We start from the raw sequence: 24,106 nt of genomic DNA, 5'->3' as shown, positions 1-24,106 counted from the left end.
ACCAGTACAAGCAGCAGAAGATCCAGTGACTTCTCAACTTGAGTCCTCCCTCATACCTGCACCAGTATTGGCTGAACTGGATTCAGTTCTCCTCTTGCCGCTGCCAGGCAGAATATGACCTTGTGAAATGGGTGAACACCTGATGCACCAGCCGTGTTCAGTAGCTCTTTTGTTTAACCCTTGTTTTCTGCTGTTTTTAAATTAGGAGTTAAATTAATAACACATCTTTTTGTTTCTTTAATTGGAGTGGGTACGTTTTGCTGTGGAGTCATTTGTTGCTGGTGGTTCTTGGGAGCTGGGACGAGGAGGGACTCGTTCATCATGTTGGGTTTCCCCTGAGCCGGGTCGTAACACAATGCGCCTTCTGAACACAATGATTTCAAAACTTCCCTCCTTCCAGACTGAGATTTGAATCTTTACTATGTGATGTTTTTTTATGATTCTTGTGAAAGTTTTTATTGATGTTTAATTGTTTGTTGCTGATTGTTAAAGTTTCTGGTTCTCTGGCCTCTGTTGGAAAAAAGAATCAGAATCTGGTTTTACTGCCAATCAGGTTTACGCATACAAGGAGTTTGCTGTGGTGTATAAAGTATAAATATAAACATAGGAAACAAAAATGTCCTGAATGAAAAACACAGCAGGGGAAAGATTGTGCAGATCTCAGTGTGACTTTGAATTTATTTTTATTGTGTTGCTGATTGTGAAAGTTTCTGGTTCTCTGGCCTCTGATGAAAACAGATCTGGATCTCAGTGTGACGTCCTGATTGAATAAACAAACACTCAGTCTATAATAATCCTGACGATCTTTTTTATTTCAATCTTTTATTTCTTTTATTTCAGTTTCATGTTTGCTGAGGCCAGAACAGGGGGAGGGGCTTTCGTTCGGATTGACAGCTCCACCGGCCCGTGACAAAGCGTGACGACAGCGCGGGGGAACCAATCACACGCGCAGTGGGGCGGGTACATAGTCCAAATTTTACGCGGCGCGCGACGGGCCGAAACACCGAGAATGAGAATCCCGGTTTGAACCGGATTGAACCGGTCCGAGGTTGGAAGCATGAGCGGAGAGGAAGAGCGGAGCCTCACGCTGTAAAAGCCGGAGCTGCCCCACACTGTGTGCGAGCACAGACTGAAATAAAGTGACTCAATTGCGGGCTGATGAGCCGGAACACCGACTCTGGGCTGTTAGCTTAGCATCACGTTAGCCGCCAGAGCCGAATCCTCATTGACTTTGCCATTAGCACGCTAGCTGGCTGTTAGCCCGGTGGGAGTCGGCTGTGGTGACAGGTAACGAAAACCATGGTCCGCCGCGGCTAGAGGAGGAGAACCAACCGACCGGAGAGGTTTCAACACGGCGACCAGGACCCACACGCACCCGGGGGGAACGTTTAAAGTTGGCGGTCACTGCCGGTGTCAGCCAGGGGAGCTAGCGTTAGCTTCGTGCTAGCGGAGGTTAGCAGCGGAGGAAACGTGCCATGAGATAAAAGTTGATCGGGTTTTTTTTTTCCATCGCATCGAGAAGATTCGTATTTTCGCTCCTCGGCCACAGCTCGCACCAGTCCCCGGACAACCGCTCCAGACGAGCCGGACAGGACTCCCCAGGTAAGTGGAGCCTCAGCGGCATCCAGCAGCTCACTCACCCAGCGTGGGGCGAGCAGCCGTCAGTCGGTGGAGCACCGGGGGGTGAACCCGCGGGAGGACAAGCCTAGATCCGCTTAAAACACTGGAGCCAGGGGGGGTTAGCATCCCCGCCGTGTGCCTCCATCAGAGGCTAAGCTCGGCGGCTAAACTGGTTTCTTAGTGTGGATGCAGCTCAGTGCACCCAGCTGACCAGGTGGTGGCGTCGTTTCACGCGTCTCCAGCCCCGGTGCAATGGGTGTCATGTTCGGACCACGTGGGCCGACGGCCGCTTCAGGCACGCTGCCCTGACTCTGAGCAAGAACAACTAGTCTGGGACATCAGAGGGAATCGAACCCTGCCCGTGATTCACTCATCTATTTCTGTGTTTGGTCTTCATTATCGTGTCACGTGTGCTCATAGGACTCAGTCATTAAAGAGAAGTGCGAAGAAGAAGCCAGAGTAACAGCATCAATATCAAGACTAGACAAGAACTAATCCAAGATGAGATCATTCTATGATATAGAAATTCAAGTAGCTACGTTAGCATTTCAATTAAGTTACCATTCAATTTCAAAATAAGATGGACCTGTCTGCTTTGTATGCACCCCCCCCCCCCAAAATAATGAACATAGTTTATACAGGAAACGAAACAGTAAATGTAACTCACCATCACCGGCTCCCTCGTTTCCTCGAGAACACACACATACCGGTATCTACATGTGTTTAATCGGGTGTCTCACATTTCCATCCGGGAATCAAACCTGTGTCACCGTGAACAACCAAACAGGACTTAACTTATGAAACCCCATCCCTGAAGCATAATTCAGCACGAGACACAATCATCGTGATGAAATGCTCTGTGTATATCAAGACATATTAAACACTTGTTATATTGCTATTTGTGAATATTACACAGGTCATTACTATTATTGATTTGTGGCCCAGACCCAACAATTATATCCAGTGTGTGTGTGTGTGTACTTTGTGTGTCAGCAGTGGTTGTTAATGTTGATAATTTGCTCTCCACTCAGAAGCTCTATGCCAGCAGAAATGACGATGTTGGCCGATCACCCAGCCAGACAGCTGCTGGACTTCAGTCAAAAACTGGACATCAACCTGTTGGACAATGTTGTCAACTCTATGTACCATGACATTGGTTCCCAGGTGAGACTGCTCCTCTCCACTGTGCTTCCATAAATGAATCCTTCCTGGTTTAAATGTCTCCAGTATATCCAGACATGTCTGTCCGTCACATATCTCAAGAACCGTTCACCTCGTCAGCTCCAGGGTTGACATGTGTATTGTTAATGAGTATGGTGCGTTTTAGACATGTGATATGTTCAATATTAATAACTTGGAATGAACAGGCGCTTTGGAGACAACTGATTCTCCCGAGGCCTTTTGATAACACCATCTACCCCGATTGTGATTGGATGGTGGAAAGATATCCTGGGTCTGTTGAACCTGCTTCGTAGTACAGGCCCCAGTTCAGGTTCTTCATACACAGTCGAGCTTCATCAAACTTTGAAGAAACAGGTTCAATGCTCTTTGTGCAGCAGCAAGTCTTCAGGTTCTGTGGACTGAGCGTGGAGTCAAATATGATGTGTACAGCTCGGGAAAATATACCTGAAGTTCACCGCTATAGATTCAGGACCTATAACGTTGTCTGTGTCGCTTCTCTTGTAGCAACGGGTGGCTCAGGAAGTGCTGACCAACCTAAAAGACCATCCAGATGCCTGGACGAGGGTCGACACTATCCTGGAGTTCTCACAGAACATGAAAACCAAAGTATGAGCACTGATGACGTCACATGACATTGTTGCCCCCGTGTGTAGTTTGTTGTCCGAGCTCTTAATAAGTCTGTTTGTCTCTCAGTATTATGCGCTGCAGATTCTGGAGGTAGTCATCAAAACTCGCTGGAAGATTCTCCCGAGAAATCAATGTGAAGGTAAAAATCAGTTTAGTGACATTAAACAAATGATTTTGTCTCTGAGGTCTGTGATGTTTCCAATAAATACACATGGACATATTTTCAGGAATCAAGAAATATGTTGTCGGTTTGATCATCAAGACGTCTTCTGATCCTGCCAACATGGAGGTGAGTTTATATTCACGTAGGATTCTGTGATGTGAAGCGTCACTTTGTGCTGCTTGACACTGATGTTGCTGTTTTCATGTTTATTTTGCAGAAAGAAGGAGTTTACATTTCAAAACTCAACATGATCCTCGTTCAGGTAAATAATCAAACAGAAGTTTTTACATTTGCTACGAGAACAACAGACGTAAAGTGGTTAATAACACAGAGCTCCTCGTCTTCTCTGCACTGGTCTAGATCCTGAAGCAGGAATGGCCCAAACACTGGCCCACATTCATCAGTGACATCGTGGGCGCGAGTCGGACCAGCGAGAGCCTCTGTCAGAACAACATGATCATCCTCAAACTGCTCAGTGAAGAGGTCTTTGACTTCTCCAGTGGCCAGATGACCCAGGTGAAGGCCAAGCACCTCAAAGACAGGTAACTGGAAAACGTGACGTGTCGCACAGTTTCACAGCTTGTGTGAATTTTTCCTGTTCTCTCTTTGGTTTGTGAGGTAAAGTTTAGCCAGGCAGTAAAATAATAAGTGTCCAAATTGAATTGTAGAAGATTAAAAACGGATAATAACTCTCGGGATGATTCTTGATTTTCTGCTTTGTCCATTCAGTGACTGAGACTCTGCAACAACAGGTTATTAATACACTCACTAATGTTTGTGTTTCTACCTTTCAGCATGTGCAACGAGTTCTCCCAAATATTCCAGCTGTGCCAGTTTGTGATGGTAAGACAACACTGACCAAACCGTCGTCAACATCTGCCTCCAGCCTTTAAAAAGTCCGTTCTCACACTTCCCTTCTTGTTCTGAGCAGGAGAACTCGCAGAACGCTCCGCTGGTGCACGCCACGCTGGAGACTCTCCTCCGCTTCCTCAACTGGATTCCTTTAGGTTACATCTTTGAAACCAAACTCATCAGCACGCTGGTCTACAAGGTAAACCACCTCATGTCCATTCAGCAAATCAGAGCCTCAAACGTTTGTTGAATTTGATCTGTCATGTGACAGCATATTGTATATTTCCATGGATTTATTTTTTGCAGTAGTAAGTAACATTGCTGCCGTGTTAATTAATTGTTTTCAGCCTCTAATAAATGTTTGCTTATCTTCATTATATATTCTCACAAATTTGTCAAGAAGTCACTTTGAATTCTGGGAAGACTTTCTTACTTTATAGACCAGACTCATTTATCGATTACTGGGGAAAAAAGATCAAATCATTTAACCTGTATTTCCAGCCCTAACTTGCTTTGCATGTTGTCAGACATCTGATTTGTACAAAGACATTTTTCATGCGGACATTGAGTGGACAGTTAAACCGCGGCTTCATCACTAACCTGCTCTGTTCTGTTTGTGTTTCAGTTCTTGAATGTGCCCATGTTTCGCAATGTGACGCTGAAATGTTTGACAGAGATCGCTGGCGTGAGCGTCAACCAGTACGAGGAGCAGTTTGTGAACCTGTTTACTCTCACCATGTCCCAGCTTAAACAGGTAAACACACAATCGTTCTGAGTGCGTCCTACTCACGTTGATTGCACTCAGTATGATTATACACAAGCACGTCTACTCTCATTACACACATTAACACGGTGTGCAGCCCCCCCACACACACACACGCACAACGTCTGCACAAACTAGACTTACTGCACACACACATTATCAGACAAGGCTGAATCCTACTCAGAATAAATGTCCATTATTACTGTCAAGTTTTTCCTTTTATGTAAAGTTCAGCTCCACGTTAAACTCCTTAAAAATGAGTTTTAAACAACAACACTGAGTCAACACACTGGGACAAACGCACACAAACAAAGAACTTCATGTGTGACGTTTGCCAAATTTACAATAAGGCAGTACAGATGAGGTGAGTTGTTTTGTCTTCTGTTCAGATGCTGCCTTTGAACACCAACATCAGAGTGGCCTACGCCAATGGAAAGGACGACGAGCAGAACTTCATCCAGAACCTCAGCCTGTTCCTCTGCACCTTCCTCAAAGAACACGGCCAGCTCGTCGAGAAGAGACCAAACTTGCGAGAGTCACTGATGGAGGTGAGAGGACGACTTCCTGTTGGAACAGAAAATAGATAAACTCACGGAAACAACAACTGAACATTTTCTCTGTTTGAACGGAGCCTTGTTTATCAAGTGGAAAGGTAAATTTAAATAATTGTGCGTCTGTGTGAGTAAACAAACCAGCGGATCTCAGTTGGTGGCTTTTAGTCAGTTTCTCATCTGCTTCAGTTTGTTATAAAGAAAACTCCCTCTTCCATCTAGTGATCTTCTTTTTTCGCCTCTCCAGTTTCTACTCCTCTGTGGCGTCCTGATTACACTTTTATAATGACATGTATTTGGGACAGATTGCAGTGGGAGGATCCACCTTTCCCACGACTCTTTGTCCAACTACAGATCTGCAGACAAATAATTGTTTCAGGATGAGACTGGGAGGGAAACTGCAATTTAACCTAGGAAAGATTGTTGCGCGTTACAGACACGTTGTGTAGTCAGTGTTTGTGAGGCAGCAGCAGATTGTCCGACTCGTTCACAACAACAGGAACATGTGCGGGACGTTCAGATGAGGGCCGGCGTCGGCCCTTATCACCAAAAGATCTGGAATCTCCTCGTCGTCTGCGTCTTCCTCCTGAGATATTTGTATTCTTCACATTATCAACACCCTCAAGAAAATGAAGTACAAATGAAGTAAATTGAGAAATAAATGATTTTTGGCCATTACTGCTGGTTAAAGACAAAATAAAGTGATTAGCATGTACAAATAGAAATAAAGATCATGAGGCTAACAACCGACACAGACTGTTACCGGGTCACTCACTGCACTTTGTCTCCAGGCCCTGCACTTCATGTTGCTGGTGTCGGAGGTTGAGGAGACTGAGATCTTCAAGATCTGTTTGGAGTACTGGAACCACCTTGCAGCAGAGCTATACAGGGAGAGTCCCTTCTCCACATCCAGCACCCCGCTCCTGTCCGATGTCCCGCCACGAAGACACCTCTACCTGCCCGTACTGTCCCAGGTACTTCTGTCATCCACCGCACAGTCGCACAGACGAATCAGAAGTGCATAAACTGATTAACTGCACTAATGTGAACCAGCTGTGGATTATTGAAGTGGGATTTTTGTACTTATTTCATAGTAACATACACGTACTGCTGTGGTAGTACAAGCTTGCTTCATATTACAGAGGCCTCCTCCTCCTCTTCTCGTAGGTACGTTTGCTGATGGTGAGCCGCATGGCCAAACCAGAGGAGGTGCTGGTGGTGGAGAACGACCAGGGTGAGGTGGTCAGGGAGTTCATGAAAGACACGGACGCCATTAACCTCTACAAGAACATGAGGGAGACTCTCGGTTAGTTTCTTCTCATCTGTGGTCGTCGAATGTGACTCTTCTGTTTCAGACTAACACATTTTAAAAGAAAATTAGGAGCCCAATTAAAAATGGACCACAACGCATTTATTAACTCACCTGACTCTCTGTGTTTAGTGTACCTGACTCATTTGGACTACGCCGACACGGAACGCATCATGACTGAGAAGCTCCACAATCAAGTCAACGGCACCGAGTGGTCGTGGAGGAACCTGAACATGCTCTGCTGGGCCATTGGCTCCATCAGCGGTGCGATGCACGAGGAAGACGAGAAGAGATTCCTGGTCACAGTCATCAAGGTGCAACATGTGACAAGCATCTGAATAGATCCTGACTTCTGTCTCTGTCTTTCTCCAAGAGCATTTAATCCAGCCAGTCTTTGATAAAGACGTTGTGTTATGTTCTCAGGACCTGCTCGGCTTGTGTGAACAGAAGAGAGGTAAAGACAACAAAGCCATCATAGCGTCCAACATCATGTACATCGTGGGACAGTATCCTCGCTTCCTGCGAGCCCACTGGAAGTTCCTCAAGACCGTCGTCAACAAGTTGTTTGAGTTCATGCACGGTGAGAAACTCAAATAACTGTTCAGATCTGATGACTTTCTTTAAATCTTTAATCTGTGATTTTGAAAAATCTGTTACTTCTTCCATCTCTGGTGACAAACTGTCATTGAATCAGACTCTTCGTGGTTCTCCTGTTCTTCCTCACACAGAAACACATGACGGCGTACAGGACATGGCGTGTGACACCTTCATCAAGATTGCTCAGAAGTGCCGTCGTCACTTTGTTCAGGTTCAGGTGGGGGAGGTGATGCCTTTCATCGACGAGATCCTCAACAACATCAACACCATCATCTGTGACCTGCAGCCACAGCAGGTCCGTCCCGTCTCACAGCGTTCACTTCTTTTGGTGGTCAACGTTTGCTGTGACCCCAAAACAATTTGTTCGGCTGTAACTCATTCGGACAAAAATACATTTCTTCTTCGTCACTACTTTTATAATGAGTCTGGACAGACATAGATATAAACTGTGACCTGACTTGTTGGCAGACGCGACAACTCAGAAGCATAAATTCTGGTTCCAAACCTGATGTAACTTCCTGCCCCTCGTCTGCGCAGGTCCATACATTTTACGAGGCGGTGGGCTACATGATTGGGGCTCAGACCGATCAGGCAGTTCAGGAGCTTCTCATAGAGAAGTACATGCTGCTCCCGAACCAGGTGTGGGACAGCATCATCCAGCAGGCGACCAAGGTGAGGAAGGATCGATTTATAATCTGCTTTTGATGGCTCCAAACATTCCCATTGAATGCAGCCTGAAGTGTAGCTTATTTAAAAACTGCTGCTTTCGCTAAACTCGGTGCTCTGTTGCAGAATGTGGACATCCTGAAGGATGCTGAGACGGTGCGTCAGCTGGGCAGCATCCTAAAGACAAATGTCCGAGCCTGTAAAGCTGTCGGTCATCCCTTCGTCGTTCAGCTGGGACGAATCTATCTGGACATGCTTAACGTTTACAAGTGTCTGAGTGAAAACATTTCCTCGGCTGTCCAGACTAATGGTTAGCACTCATCTGCTCCCTGTTTGTGTGTCTGTGTCTTCATTCAACTGTCGTCTCTGGGTCTGTACACAACATGCAGGCAACCTGAAGACTTTTTACATGCAAAAGATTAAATTATCTTTTGGCTCCAACAGGAGAGAAATATAATTTAACCAGTAATCAACCTAACAACCTGTTGAAGCACAAAACTTCTTCATTGAGCAGAACTGACATTTCTTTATCATTTGAGACCTAATACAGTGGAATCTGTGTGTGCTTTGTTTTCTGGGTCAGTGTCGGTTTTTCAGAGAAAACCTTAAAGACATTTTAAATCCTGTGTTAATCTTTGTTTGTCTGCATTTGTTTATTATTTGTATTTTTCTGGCTTATTCAGGAGAGATGGTGACCAAACAGCCTCTGATCAGGAGCATGAGGACGGTGAAGAGAGAGACACTGAAGCTGATCTCGGGCTGGGTCAGTCGCTCCAACGACCCGCAGATGGTGAGCGAATTTTTTATTTTCTCCTGTCTATTCTAAAATGGAATAGTGTTTTTACATTCAAATCTGTGTTTAGAATGATTTTTATTTTCGTAGAATCCTCTGAATTTGTGGAGCGTCACCAGATTCTGCTTCAGCAAATGGGAAACTGTTGTAACAGTTTTTTTTAGATTGGGCCTGGTTCCCTCTTAAAAACTACTTTTATAATCCAAAGCTAAAATAAGACTAATGTTTTCAGCACTGTGACCCTGATTGATCCACAACAGTGACACACACAGAGATGCACGTGGCCACGTTAGTTATAATGATCGATACTTTACTTTACTTCAGAGATTCATTCATTCATTCATTCAGTCGCTCCTGACATCAGACACGTCTATAAACTCAGACTGGATTAAGAACGCAGTATTTTTGGTCTTTGAAATGTTCATGTGGGTTTTATTTTCCAGGTGGGAGAGAACTTTGTGCCCCCCCTGCTGGAGGCTGTGCTCATCGACTATCAGAGGAACGTCCCAGCTGCCCGCGAGCCTGAGGTCCTCAGCACCATGGCAACCATCGTCAACAAGCTGGGAGTGCACATCACCGGGGAGATCCCCAAGATCTTTGACGCTGTCTTCGAGTGCACTTTGAACATGATCAACAAGGTGTGTTGGAGTTGTGTAACCGCACCTGGCACCAGGTGGAACCGTCTTTAAAAACAAACACTGTGACATCGTTTTGTTTTTTCTTCTCTGCCATCAGGACTTTGAAGAATTCCCAGAACACAGAACTCATTTCTTCTACCTCCTTCAAGCCGCCACGTCCCAGTGTTTCCCAGCCTTCCTGTCCATCGCCCCGGCCCAGTTCAAACTGATACTGGACTCTATCATCTGGGCCTTCAAGCACACGATGAGGAATGTGGCCGACACAGGTCCGAACCGACACAACTCATCCTGTCACAGAAAGTAAATTGAATCCATTATATATATATATCTCTCAATCTAATGAGCGTCGTCTCGTGCAGGTCTACAGATCCTGTACACTCTCCTGCAGAACGTGTCCGCGGAGGAAGCGGCAGCACAAAGCTTCTACCAGACGTACTTCTGTGACGTCCTGCAGCACATCTTCTCTGTGGTCACCGATACCTCTCACACTGCAGGTGAACAGATCAGCTGACATCACTGGGTTTGACAACTCAGAGCACATTCACATTAAAGCCAACTTGAAACACAGGTGAATCATGTGACTGACGAGCCCTGCTCCCTGTCTGCAGGTCTGACGATGCACGCCACCATCTTGGCCTACATGTTCAACCTGGTGGAGGAGGGGAAGGTGAGCGTGGCCCTGAGCGCGGCCAGCCCCGCCAACAACCAGGTGCACGTCCAGGAGTACATTGCCAACCTGCTGAAGACGGCTTTCCCCCACCTGCAAGAGTAAGTAGATTACATGAGACGCATGTGTTCTGCCAATGTTGATTCCTAACACTCAGAAGTGAGTCAGCACTTTTGAATTTTCTTACTTTCTTACATTTTGATTTACTTAGAAAATGAGGTTTGAGGCTCACAGAAGCTTCAGAGAGAGTACATGTTGTGCTTTCACACACTCGTTACTAATCCATTGTCTTGTGCTCAGTGCCCAGGTGAAGGTGTTTGTAACAGGTCTGTTCAGCCTGAATCAGGACATCGCTGCCTTCAAGGAGCACCTGAGGGACTTCCTGGTGCAGATCAAGGTCAGTGTCTCAAACCAGGCTGAGGAAGATGTTGATTTATTGGGAGCAGGAGTTTTGAAAAAGGTTCAACTTATTGTCTGTTAAATGAGGCACTGCATAAAAATAACTGTTCATGATTATAAAGATAACTAGATATGTATCTAATAGTAAGAAATGTCAAATTAATCTTCCATGGAAAAAAGTCTTCAAAAGAAAAACAACTATTATGTTGTGTTTGAACAAATAGTGGTAATTCTTTGGTTGTATTTTGGAAATACCTAAGCTCAGACAAATCATTACTTAAAACACTAATCTGATTGGAAGTATTTACTATAAACTAAACTGTAATCTGCATCAGATTATTTTAATTATTGAGTGGAGGGATTGAGCAGTGCACGTCTCGCTCTGTGGGAACGTGGTCGTTTGGCTCTGAGGCCTAAAGCCGAGCTTCTGTGTGTGTGTGTGTGTGTGTGGTCCTGCAGGAGTTTGCCGGCGAGGATACGACGGACCTGTTTCTGGAGGAGAGGGAGGCGTCTCTGCGCCAAGCCCAGGAGGAGAAACACAAGCTCCAGATGTCGGTGCCCGGAATCCTCAACCCCCACGAGCTGCCTGAGGAGATGGGCGACTGAAGGAGGAGTGGCGGTGGCGACCAGCGTGTCCAGAACAAATCTGAAGGGGGAAAGGTCGAGAGAGCAAGGACGCTTCCTGTCGATACATTTTCTTTTCAAGTGTGTTTGTGTGCAAGTGTGTGTGTGTGTTTGAAAAGAACGAGGGGCCAGAGAAAAGGACCCCAGCACTCGGTTGTACATCGACCAAATCTATGTCAATATGTAAATGAGAATATTCCCCACGAACCCTCCACCCTGGCGCGATTTCCTTTTTTCCCTCACAAACTTATTTTATATAATTTTTTTGTTTAACCTGCCATCTTTTGTAAATTCTTTGATGATTAAAGCTTTATGTTCGGTCGTATGGTTCTGTTACACCTGCATGTAGTTAAAAGAATTTAAGGTTATTTTTAATCTCTCTTCACTCCCCCCCCCCCCCTCACTTGTTAATATGTATTATATGATGTTGAGACACTTGCCGTGGTTAGTTGACGAATCGCTCTGCTTTCAGAAGTGCCACATGCACAGTGCAGAATGAATGTGATGCTCGAGGGGTAAACGTACCTTCCTTCATTGTCTTGTTTTGGTTTGTCAGTGTGTTGAATGATTTTTTTTTTCTTTTACTCCGGCTCCCTGAGTGAATCGATCGGAGCTTTGGTCGGACCGCTCTGCGTTTGGATGAGAACGATGGCTGTGTGCATAATCATCCTGTTTGTAAAGCTGTCTTAGTACTCTGAGAATATAAAGTTGGCTATTTTTACAAATTTGACTGTGATTCTGCTTCTTACTTAAAAAAAAAACAAAACACATGGGTCATGGAGAACCTGAAAAATATGAGGAACGTTAACATCTGTGCTTCTAAGACCTGGACGCTTATATAAGATTCTGGAAAACATTACATTTTATTTATTTATATATATATATATTTAAAGAAAGAACAAATACAACAGAATACATGGAGTTGAATTACAATAAATAAGCGCTGGCAAATTTAACACATGCTATATATATATATATTTATATATATATGAGATCGATAAGAACATTTTAGCAATAAAACAAAGAGTTCAGATAAAAGCATAAACTAGCAAAGGTATTGAAAGTAAAATAAAGACAAAGGTTAAAAAAAGGATAAACTAATTAAAAAGGGGTCTTGAGTTGTTTCTTAAAACTATCCACAGATGTAGCTTGTCACTATACTGTGTGTAATATAACTATATTAAGATGTACATATATATATAATATATATATAATGTATATATTCCTACATTGCATTCGTTGTGAATTTCACAATAAGAGGCCTGAATATTAGATATAATCAGTATGTTTTACAGTTGAATGAGTTTATAATAATAAACGTTACTAATAATAAAGTCAAACTTCGCATGACATCATATTAAATCAAATCACATTATTGTTTATATTATCGAATCTGCTTCGACGTGACTTCGCTTGGTGAGATCTCGCGAGATTAGCGGAGAAACCCGAGCGGCTGGAGGAGACTCGCCGGAAATAGCCGATGTGTCCCCACGCTGTAACCCCCCACCCCCCCTCCCTCCTGATCCAACATGGCCGCTGTGTCCAGTCTCTCCAGTGACGCTCAGCTCGGAGACTGACTCGGTTCCTCCGTCCTGAGCCTCTGGACCGCGCCGGACTTCAGCTCCACTCGGAGACTAATCGCCCGCTTCAGCTCGTCGGTGGTCCCGGTTCGTTTTAGCGGAATAACCTTCAGCCACCACCCCCTCCTCTGGGCCTTTTTACCCCAAAAACCACCGCTCCCGGGGCCATGGTTTGAGTCGGAGCTCCCGGGGTTCCTCTTCATGAACGATGTGTGAAAACTGCGCCGAGCTGGTGGAGGTTTTAAACGAGAGTAAGTGTCGCTCCGCCGGCTCCTCGGTAGCTGTTAGCCCCGCTGCAGCTGGATGAGAGCACGTTAGCATGGTGGCTAGCTGGATGTAACTTTGGTTTGTGTGTGTCCGCCTCTGGGTCCTCTCTGTGCGGCCGCAGCGCACAGGAGGCTCCGGGGTCGCGAGCGTGTGTGTGGGGGTGACAGCTCCGTGTCGGTGTCACGGGTTTGTTTTTAAGCTAAACGCTATCCCCCCCCCCCTCCTCTTCCAGACTGGCAGCCAGCTCCGGGGCCTGTCTGTCAAACACTCTCTCAAGCTAGCTCCCTGAAACCCGACCACCTCCAGCCGCTGTGTGCGGGACGCGCCGCGGAGCCCCCCGGTGCGGCTACCTCCCCACCGGGGGGCTCCGCTGCTGGGGGGCGGGCTGGGGGGTGCTCGGAGGCGGCCGCCGCCGGTGCTGAGACGCGGTTTGCGCTGGATGGTGGAAGTTAGCAGAGTTAGCATGTTGAGCTAGCGAGCAGGCTGACTTTGTTTGATGTGTTTGTCAGCTCGGGCTGCTCACGGTCCGCTCCGCCGCCTCCCCATTGTTTTGCGGATCATCGCGTCCACTCTTCAAAATGGCCTAAAAAGCTCCCGGTGATCCGCGGACTGCTCCCGCTCCTGACACCGAGGAGACGGGGGGATCTCCTCGGAGTGTCCGGGCTGGTGAATGTTAGTCGAAGCTAGCGGCGGCTCAGCTTAGCCCCGAAAATTAATGGCTGCATCGAGGCGCATATTTTGGCAGCGGGCGCTCCGTTAATCCTCGGTAGCTCGCGCGAGTCGGCAGATGTCCGGTTCGCGCTGCTGTTCCTCTCGGCTCGACGCAGACGATTCGTGCTCATCTCACCGTTTATTGTCACTATTCACCTGCGGGGCTAAATGTCAACCGGAGCCAGCGAACACAAGGTTGCAGGTCTTGCTAAAACTTAGCCGTGAGTCCAGACGTGCTAACCAGGCCCCGCTGCACTCCAGGAGTGTCCGCTGCAAGCTGGACAAAGCCTCGCAGGGTTGTGATGCAGTTTGGACCCGTGTGCACGCAGGGCTCGGTGCTGTGTGCGTGGTTTTCCCTGCGTGTGAAGTGAAAGCTCCCGCAGGCTCTGCAGGAATCCACTGGAACACTGGAGCCTGCACCTGCATCACGGCCTCACTCATTCAAACTTACAGACACGTCGAAACAGACCCAGCTCGTTCGGTCAGGTCGGTGTGTTGTCTCTCAAACTCTGTGGGACATGCAAACACTTGTGACTGAGTGATAGAGGTTCCCATTGTCAAACAAAAATACCAGGACACGTGAACGGGGTTTGGGTTCATTTGGGTTTTTCTGATACCGGTGTGAAATCGAAACGGTGCCAGAACTGATTCTTTGTCCAGAATAAAAGCACAAAAGCGACGGTCGAGGATAACATTTGTCTTATTTCTCAGACAGAGTGGAAGTCGAACATGTGAACTGTGGACAGTTTAAAGTTTACGTAACTTAAGTAAACAACATAAATAAGTGCAACACATTTTTCACTTTTAAGAAACCAAATCAAACCCAACTACAGTGAATGAACCCTAAATAACAGTCTCAGTGTTTGGTACCGTTCTTCAGTGGGGTCCAGGGACACCCACACTGATGGACTTGACATGGGGTCACGCAACAGGTCAAGCACGGCTCGTCCCTCTGGTTTCAAATGTTTCCCGTTGTTCCTCCCTTCCCTCTTCTTCTCTGGTTTAACTGGTCGCAGACAACACCGTGCACACTGCCACCGTCTCTACGAGCGGCAGCAGCTGCCAGGTCCTGGCTCTCGGTTCCTCTGCTCTCTGACATTTGCTGCACGTCTCAGTCTCAACACTTTGTTGTCGTGTAGACTTGAGTCTGAAGTAGCTTCCAGCTAACTGCAGGCTAACGTTAGGGTCTGCCATGCGTGTTTCCCACAGAGTGAATTATGATGTTAGTTAGACACGTGCAGTGATGTTTACGTTGCCTGTAAGCAGAGCAACTATTTCAGTTCAGAGCTTAGTCACCGAGCTCTGAGTTGTGATTTGGCCTGGTAGTTAGCGGCTGTGTCTGATTGGCACTGGATTTCTGTACCAAACCCTACACATGATCATTACATGCTCTGCTAATGTTGAACGTGTCATTGTAAAACCTTGGTGCTGTCTGCTCCCATAACAGCCTCCTCTCTTCTGGGGAGGTTTCCTACATTGATTCTGAAACCTGGCTGCAGGAATTCATCCACAAGAGCATTTGTTCCCTACAGGCGACAGACACACTCAGCATTAATCTACTGCCTGGATCAGTTCATACGAGAAGCTTGTCATAGGTTAATGTTCACACACTTCACCGTCAAAACAATACGTCTTAATTACACGAATTAAAAGTTATGTTTCACGTCTGCCCACATCTTCACTTTCCTTGTTCCTGAGTCGGTTAAATGAAGTTTGACCTGAAATGCCATGGGGTCAACTGGAAGGTCATGTCGGAGGCTTTCCTCCTCAGGGCTCTGCTGTGTCGTTGGACACCTTAAAGAAGTTTAATTCCAGTGCTGATATAAAACACAGCTTTTAGCTCTTTTCCACTAAATGAGCTCTGATTCTTTGGCCAGTTCCTTTTAAATTTCATGCAACTGTGGCGTCATCTCGTGGACCCGCCGTCGTTTCCACCAGTGTTACTGGAACCATTTCAATCGAGGATGTGTCATCGACAGAAAACACTGTAGAAACACCGACCATTGACCGTTAACGGTGCAGACCAGCGCAGCAGAAGAGGAGTTCTGGGTCTGGGTCAAACTGAACCATGGTTCTGTTGGTTCACAGTGAAATCACTTTGTTGGACAGTTTGTACTTTTGGACCAATCACAGGAAGTAGAGACACATTAAACAATAGAAGAGGAAGCAGCTGCAGTCTTCACCTCCGACGATATAAAGTTTGAACCAGAGGACGTTTATTTACTGCATTTATACTAGTGTGGAGTACTCTAGTACTGTGGAGTACTCTAGTACTGTGGAGTACTGCGCCTGAAGGTGCTGATGCTGCTATTGATACCATAATGAGGTTACCATGGTAACCAGATGAAGCTCTATTCATTTTCTCCATTCAAACAGAAAGACTTCTACCCCCCCCCCCCCAACTGAAAACATGCCCAGGTCAGACGCCGTCTACAAACCAATCAGAGTCCAGTACAGGAAGACGCAGCGACTAAATACAGGGACTGAAATCGATCGTCGGCACTGAACAGATTTCCAAGTGTCGAGGTTTGATCCATGTTAATCAACGGTGCTTTTAAAGTGGAGGTTGAACGGTCGTAGTTTATCACTTATTAAAGGACACCAGATGTTTGAGGGTTTCATGTGGTGTTGCTTTACAGTCGGTTGAAGGTTAAAAGTTTTACTTCACTGTCGTTTGACTTGGTTCTGACTCAGACTCCAGACAGAAAACTGGTGAAACCCAGTGAAAGCTGGTTTTGTTGTCGCCGACTCGATGAGGCCTGATGGGTTTAAGATTGGTTTTACAACTGAGCAGAGCGGTGGTGGGAGTTTTCCGCAGCAGGGGCCCGTCAGCTGTGACGGCTCTGTCGACGCGACTGGCGGGCCCATGTGCTGATTCTGTAGCTGACCTGTGACCTCAGGTTTGCTGCAGCAGCATGTGTGTAAGAGAAAAGAATCCCCCTTCACAACAGGGAGCTGTGCTCGGCTGGTGTTTCCCAAAACACGACTAATCCTGTTTCTAGAAATGTAAGAATTTATAATTTTCAGGGCCACGCACACAGGCAGGGTTGAAGTGACCGAAGATTCTTGATCCAACACTTTCTAAAGTACAACGATGTAATATATAGTTGAGCTGTGTATATTATATACATGACAGAACCTCGGAGTCACTGCAGAGCCGAGGAGTGTGAACCCACGTTAGAGACGTCCTCCCTCTCTTTGTATTTATATCCACGCTGAGCTGCAGCTATAAACTGGGTGTAATGTTGGCACCGGGTTCCTGTTCCCGGACGTGATCATAAAGTGAAACCAGCGAAACAGCGTCACTCAGCGGGAACGTGGCCAAATGTGCCCGGACCGACATCCCAGAACACTGACCCCTGGTCCCGAAGCCTCCGATGAGCTTCTGTTCACACGTCACCAGCGAGAAGAGTTGTGTTTGGATTCAGTGAGGAAATCCATCTGTCTCTGCCGCCAAATTCAGGTCAGCGATTCGGTGGAGACATTGAATTCCTCCGGACTGGGTGTGACAGCGTGGATCTGGGAAGGCCACGACAATAACTGTAATTTGAGACAGAATCCGAGTGTTTGTATGAGTCACAGTTAAATCTCATCTGATGCCGGTGTCAGTGTACACGTCTGATGATCACAAACAGAGAGAGCATTTATACGACTGGTCACATTCACTCATTCACACCAGAGTAAATAAAGATGGAGGACACGTCTCCACTTCCCCCCCGCTGGACAAAGATCAGCTCAAATAGGTCAGAGCAGTAGCGATCAGGCACGGATCTGCTCGACCGACCGTCGGTCAGTCTCGGCTGTCAATCATTACGTCTCACCTCATTTTCATATCATCAAGTAGCTGATTAAAACCAGCCACCAGGGGGCTTTTGAGATGCTTTGTCCCTAATGTCGTCCATTTTTATTTATTAAGAATAAGTTAAACTCTGCACAAATAAAGCAAAATATATACAGCTGAATGAAGACATTACATTTGAAGAAGCCTATAAAACATGTTGATGCGTAAACTTGTGGTGAACCAGTAATCTCATCTTGACAGTTTGGGAAACAGAAGTTAGCTGTTGTAGCGTTTCCTTCGTCTATGGTGTGTTTTTGTCTTTTCAGTGAGATTCTTGGTTTGTGTCTTGTTGTTGTCTAACAGTTGTTCTGTATTTTGCTGCCCCTCAGTATCGGATGCAGACGGCAGTGAAGGCGGCTTCCAGCTGAAGAAAGAACATGCCCTCCGAGTGCTGGGCTACATCAGCTCCTGGACACAGAGGTGAGCGCTGTGCCTCTGACATTAGTCATGTCTGAAAGAGTTTATGTGATTAGGCTCAAGAAAAACCAAGTTTATGGCTTTGCTTACCTCGATCCTGTGAGTTGTAAGTGCATCAACCACTGCAATAAGCACCTGCAGCTCTGTCCTGCTCCAATTCACCAAATTAAAGCTGCTTTCAGACCTGAACTGAAGTTTTCTCCTGCCAGGTCCTTAGTGAAAGCTCCAGATAATGTTAGAACACAGATTATTCACAGATTAATACAAATATATCAGGAAGATGAGGAGATGCCAGAGCCTTTGGTGAAACAGGCTGACGCTGGGGTCCATGTTCTGAAAACAAAAACCTGACCTCTGCAGCAGAATCACCGTTACGTCCTGAAAGCTCCAGACTTCTGTGTTGACTCTTTTTTTCCCCTCCTTGTTTTTTCCAGGCAATGTCTCTGCTGCTTCAAGGAGTACAAGCACCTGGAGGTTTTCAACCAGCTGGTCTTCGCCCTCATTAACCTGGTCATCACCCAGATCAGCAGCCTGAGAGACCGCCTCTGCAGCATCCAGGGCCACACCCATAAAGGAGGCGCATCAGGGGGTGAGGGCGCGGCCTCTGAATGGAGCGGGGGCGAATCCGCACCCGGACCCCTCCCACAGCCGTCCTCACCTGGGGAGGACGAACCTGTGAATGTGGAGAGAGACTCTGCGGAAGAGGATGCTGACACACCCGACCTGAACCAGAATAAGACCCCGGGTCAGGGGGCCAGCCAGCAGGGTGAAGCCCAGATGGAAGCACTGGGGCCTGTGGAGAGCGGAAGTGGGTGCGGGGGAGGTAACGGCGGCGACGGGGCCGCCGGCAGCGACTGTCAGGACCCGTTCAGCTCCTGGAGCACAGAAGAGAGGGAGAAACTGCTGCTGTGTGCTGCTAAGATCTTCCAGATCCAGTTCCCCCTTTACACAGCCTACAAACACAACACACACCCCACCATAGAGGTACGGACCGGTCCCGGGCTTCAGTGTTTTTCAGAAGAATCTGTTCAATTGTTTCACAAAGCATCGACACAGTGCCCACGCCCACAGAGCAGTATCTCGACCCCTCCCTGCGGTCGCTCACTCGCTCGCGCTACGAGGTGAATTTTGAGAGTTTGGAGGCGGAGCTGATGCTCCCCTTCTTCGATTTGGTCACCCTGAACGCTCCAGCCTCTCGCTCCTTTTTTCTGTAGCAGTTGTAAACAGTAGTGAGTTCAGGGCATTAGACAAGTCGCTGCTTCTGTTCTCTCTATTTTCTCCAACTCTGATGATTTCTGTCTGGAATGTGGTCAGAAGACTTGAAGTGAGCGACTGGCGTGAAGGGCGAGTTCGTGCTAGTGTCAGCCTCGTGCTCGCGGAACCACAAGCCTCCTGACTAGTCTGATGTCAGATGAAAACGTTTTTAATGCCTCCTTTTCTTTTCTTTCAGGACATATCCGCTCACGAAAGCAACATCCTCGGCTCCTTCTGCGACATGAACGTAAGGAACCAGCTTCACCCTCATCTTGTGTGTTTTCTACGGAGCCGCTGCTTCTAGTTACATTTTTCTTTTTCTGTCACCTGCAGCAGGAAAGAGTCCCCCAGATAAAGACCAACAATTCTATTCTAGCAGCAACGTTTGATTCACAGAATCTCCTGATAAATCTTTAAGGGGCAGATCCAGGGGCGCGGGCCAGGGGCCATTGAAATCTGATTGGCCCCTGAAGTGCCCCTTTCTGTAAACAAAGAAAACTGTCTCTTACGAACAATGTGGCCACTGATATATAAAACTGTTAAGCAGCTTTGTCCACCATTGTCCTGTGGATGCTTATTCGTCTCCGTCTGTTTTGTTATGTCGGACAATTATTCCATCATAAACCTGTTTTATCGGATTTTGCACAAACAAGCTGTCGGCCCTAAATCCCCAAATCTGCGCTGCGATTTCTTTTTTGACCTGCACCAGTCGCACACACTCATGAACGTCAATCCCATAAAGAGGCCTGATTTTTTTTTTTTTTTTTTTTTAATTAAGATCCATTAACTATTTTCTGAGAAATCAGTGTAAATTGTTAAAGATTTTCTCATGAGGCCAAAGAAAGAAGAAGAAAAAAACATTCCTGGATCTGCACCAAAATTGCTCCCTGACCTAAACCACATCCTTCCACTGGGTTTCATGGTAATTCATCCTGTAGTGTGAAAAGAAAAAAAGAAAAGCAAAAGTCCAAACTCAGTCACTGTCGCTGCAGCTCTGAGCTGAAACGGACCTGACGTGCACGCTCTTTCCTCACTCCTGCATCTTTTCTGCTCCAGTGTTTCACGAGCGAACATAAATAAAGACATCCTGACAGCTGCTCTGAATCCACTGACGGAGACGATCTCAGATCTGACCTCAGAAACCTGACGCCAAGTCAGCGAGCTAGTATCCAAATATAAACTCGGTCTGATGTGACGTTTCTTCAATCGGCTCAGGTTGAAGTTCGTCCTGTGCCCTGGACTCAGCTGACCTCTGTTTTTCGATATTGTCGGACGAAGCGACTTCACCTCTTGTGGGAACAAATCCTCCGCTGTGGGAGTGTCTGCTAATTCCAGAGCCACGTGTCCACATCCTTTTAGCGATGTGAACGCGAGACTGTCCCGTTAAACGCATGCAATGTGGCGACAGTAGTCTCTCGCCATAGCTAACGACTGCTAACATCCACTGTCACACCCGCCCGCCGCTCCTTCCCCCTGCATCCAGGCACATTAGACAGAAACTGACACGACGAATAGATATCCGCCAGATCACTTTTGGAAACATAAAATACTTCTGGTGTGAATCACCTGGAATAGAGATGTGAAGGTGATCAGTGTAGACACATGCATATCAAATAAATTACTGTTATTAGCGGCAGCCTCGACGCACACCTGGTTCAAACAGAGGAATCTGCTGGTGTTGAGTTATGACTCACAACAGTCGGGCTCTTTTTATTGTGCACATGTCGGGGTTTTGAAGTTGAGTGTAGTTTTCTGCTTATCTGAGTATTGTCCACGTTTCCTGTCCTCTGGTTGTTTTGTCGACGCCCACATTATTATCACAGTTTGCTGAGCCTCGTGTAAAAACGTCCATAGCAACAGGAGTTCTTCGGTCGCTGCAGCTCTCGACGATCTGAGATGAAAACAAAAGAAGGAAATTAAAGTAGTACTCGTAGAATTGTGTTGAATGTGTATTGTTCTTTAACGTTGTGAGAATTTCCAAGCGAATTATTCAATTCATTGATCTTCAGGATAAAAATCTGAAATATTTAAAGCACGGATATTTCTGAGTGTGTGTAATTAAAGGTAGTTTGATTTAATTTAAGGAACGAGATGTACTCAGTGATATTGTAGTTTTTATATCATCTCTTATTTATTACTTTTACTGGTTGTCTGTTATCAACTCTGCCCCGTGAGAGAGCCTTCATGTTTCGGAGCGCACCTTTATCGTATTGATTGAAAATATAAAGAATAAATGTTGGACGATGATTTATACAAGTTAAAATACGCACTTTTAGTTTGAATCAATTCAAAACAAGGTCTGAATTTATGAACCTCAGTTTTTCCACAGATCTTAAAGTTTGAAATCATTTGAAAAGTCTCAAGTTTGTTGAAGTATTACATTCAAAGCTTTAAATACGTTTAGGAAAAGCTAACGCTCATTGAATTCTCTCCTCAGTCGTACACACATAAACACGTTGTGATGAAACTGACAAACAAGACCAAACTGAATTTCCTGGTTCTTAAAAACGCGACAGTAATTCATGGGAAATGACGACCATCACAACAAAAACAAAACAAATGAGCGTCTGATAATGGATCCGTCTTAAAGTCGTGTATTAGTCCATGTGTGTCACATCTGCTGTCATCCCTGACCAGGACGTGGAGGTGCCGCTGCATCTGCTGCGTTACGTCTGTCTGTTCTGCGGGAAGCACGGCCTCTCCCTGATGAAGGAGTGCTTCGAGTCGGGCACGCCGGAGAGCCTCCCCTTCCCCATCGCCCACGCCTTCATCACCATCGTCTCCAACGTGAGTCCACACCGCAGACGAAGGGAACACGCTCCTGTTCAGGACTCATCTCTGAAACACGTCAGGGTCCGAACAAGGAAGTGGATAGAAATGAACATGTGTTCAATTGTTGAGTGGGTTTGGAGGGACATTGCGTTAGATTCTTTAATGGCTGTGAAACTGGTTTCCTGATGTAAAGTCTCCTCATTGCAGAGAAAGGGCGGGTTGAACGCAGATTCAGTGACTTGAGTTTGATCTTAAAGATTTTACACTGTGATTATTTTTCTTTCTCTCCACAGATTCGTATATGGTTGCACATTCCCGCGGTCATGCAGCACATCATACCGTTCCGTACCTACGTAATACGGTGAGTTTACATGAAACAGATGTTTTTAACAGAGGCAGATGTCACATTGTCACCAAATATTTTCCATTTCTTTAACGTCCATTTAAAAGAGCCCATGTCCACCTGTAGTGGACCCCCGCTGTCCTGAAGTGACTCTGGTAATTCCAGCAGAGCACAAATTCAAAACTGTCACGTAAGGTCTCGTTTTCATGCTCGGATAAAAGAACCTAAGCCAGAACTCCAGAGAATGTCCAACGATGAAGTCCAGACATTATCTGGAGGTATTACTCGGCGCCTCTCAGGACAAACTCGGGGGGGAATGTCCACAGCCTCTGACTTGGACATTTGCATTCTCACACACAGCCCCTCCGGAGAGAAGCAGGAGATTGAGTTCAGTGCGAATCTCAAAGCAGCTTTAATGACTCAGGGAAGGATTTCTATCAGTTGGATTTGAGGGGGACACGCCCACGTGACATGTAGAACAGGACTTAATGACCCAAAAGAAAATATTTGTGTGGACTAAGGGCGTGTACACATGTTTCTCAGCTGTTTCCAACTTTTTGGAAACGAAACGAAGATGCAGTGGAGGGGGGGGGGGGGGTAGGCTGGTCTTAAAGGCCACGCACATTGTGTACGGTCCTGTAAAGTATCCGAGGGGCCAAACTCTCCAAGTGTCAGGTGAGGGGACTGTATTTGTCCCCGTAGATAGATTTGCTTGAGCTCAAACACCGCATGTATCAATATATGTATGTTCAATTATTATTATTATTCTGTCAACTCTGTGTTCGTGAGTCCCTCGTGCAGCTGTGAAGCAACAACGGGGGTTTTGATTGTGAGGTTTCACTGCCTGTGTTTGATTTGACTGAGAAGCTGCCATTTTGTCTGACACCTTTCTGCCCTCGTCAGCCGAGGAGATGTGAGGTAAAAGTTCTGGCTCAAAAAAACAGAACTAATGATCAGGAGGGTTTAATTATTCCGTCTCGTCAGAAATCAACAGTCGTTTGTTTTCACCTTTAAATTCTTTGGAAAACCGTGAATGTCAGTGCTCCAGCCGGACGAGATGGATTTGATGTTTGCCGTCATTTGAGGCGAGGAAGTCAGACGTGGTCGATTCTGTCTGAGCTCGTTCCCTCCCCCGTTCTGTCAGTGAGAGCTCCTCACGCTCTCGTGCTCTCTCCCCCAAATACCAGAGTACCACACGTTGGTTGCTAGGAAGAGCTTCTGTCACCGTGGCAACAGTTACCAGGCCTCCAGTCAACCTCTCCTCACATGACCCTCGTAGGAGGCAGGGTGCCGGCGGAGCTGGTCATGTGATGTAGACTAAGGGCGTGTACACATGATGCTCTGCTGCTCTTCTGTCTGACTGAACCGAGGCTCAGTCAAGTGACGATTCTCATCAGGATAATTATTAATTACAACGACTCAAACATCCATCAAGCTCCTTGTTGATGTTTAGTAACTCAGTGGAGTTTA

General features: G+C 46.3%; 2 protein-coding genes across 4 annotated transcripts in view; both read left to right on the top strand.

The window, feature by feature from the left end:
• Positions 1–948: 948 nt before the first annotated feature.
• Positions 949–12,181, top strand: xpo1a (exportin 1 (CRM1 homolog, yeast) a). 2 transcript variants are annotated; one of them, XM_069530374.1, is made up of 25 exons: positions 949–1,602; positions 2,652–2,784; positions 3,307–3,408; positions 3,496–3,568; positions 3,657–3,718; positions 3,810–3,854; positions 3,953–4,134; positions 4,387–4,435; positions 4,524–4,643; positions 5,070–5,198; positions 5,597–5,755; positions 6,550–6,732; positions 6,926–7,064; positions 7,200–7,381; positions 7,491–7,647; positions 7,796–7,959; positions 8,202–8,336; positions 8,457–8,640; positions 9,014–9,120; positions 9,567–9,761; positions 9,859–10,027; positions 10,121–10,255; positions 10,370–10,529; positions 10,729–10,825; positions 11,287–12,181. In XM_069530374.1, the coding sequence occupies exons 2-25, from the start codon at positions 2,659–2,661 to the stop codon at positions 11,431–11,433; spliced, it is 3,201 nt and encodes a 1,066-aa protein (XP_069386475.1). In that variant the 5' UTR covers positions 949–1,602; positions 2,652–2,658; the 3' UTR covers positions 11,434–12,181. The 2 variants fall into 2 exon arrangements, with proteins under 2 accessions (XP_069386475.1, XP_069386476.1); XM_069530375.1 differs by having other exon boundaries at positions 1,026–1,602; positions 2,655–2,784.
• Positions 12,182–12,965: 784 nt separating this feature from the next.
• usp34 (ubiquitin specific peptidase 34) overlaps positions 12,966–24,106 on the top strand; it is a 41,177-nt gene continuing 30,036 nt past the window's right edge. For both annotated transcript variants that reach the window (XM_069530373.1, XM_069530372.1), the window contains exons 1-6: positions 12,966–13,282; positions 18,180–18,270; positions 18,702–19,251; positions 19,718–19,768; positions 22,159–22,308; positions 22,587–22,654. In XM_069530373.1, the coding sequence (XP_069386474.1) occupies positions 13,240–13,282; positions 18,180–18,270; positions 18,702–19,251; positions 19,718–19,768; positions 22,159–22,308; positions 22,587–22,654 (953 nt within the window). In that variant the 5' untranslated portion in view covers positions 12,966–13,239. The remainder of the gene's footprint in view (positions 13,283–18,179; positions 18,271–18,701; positions 19,252–19,717; positions 19,769–22,158; positions 22,309–22,586; positions 22,655–24,106) is intronic.

This window comes from Paralichthys olivaceus, chromosome 8 (genome assembly GCF_024713975.1).
Source record: "Paralichthys olivaceus isolate ysfri-2021 chromosome 8, ASM2471397v2, whole genome shotgun sequence".
Classification (NCBI taxonomy): Eukaryota; Metazoa; Chordata; class Actinopteri; order Pleuronectiformes; family Paralichthyidae; genus Paralichthys; species Paralichthys olivaceus.
This window is presented reverse-complemented; position numbering and strand designations above follow the sequence as displayed.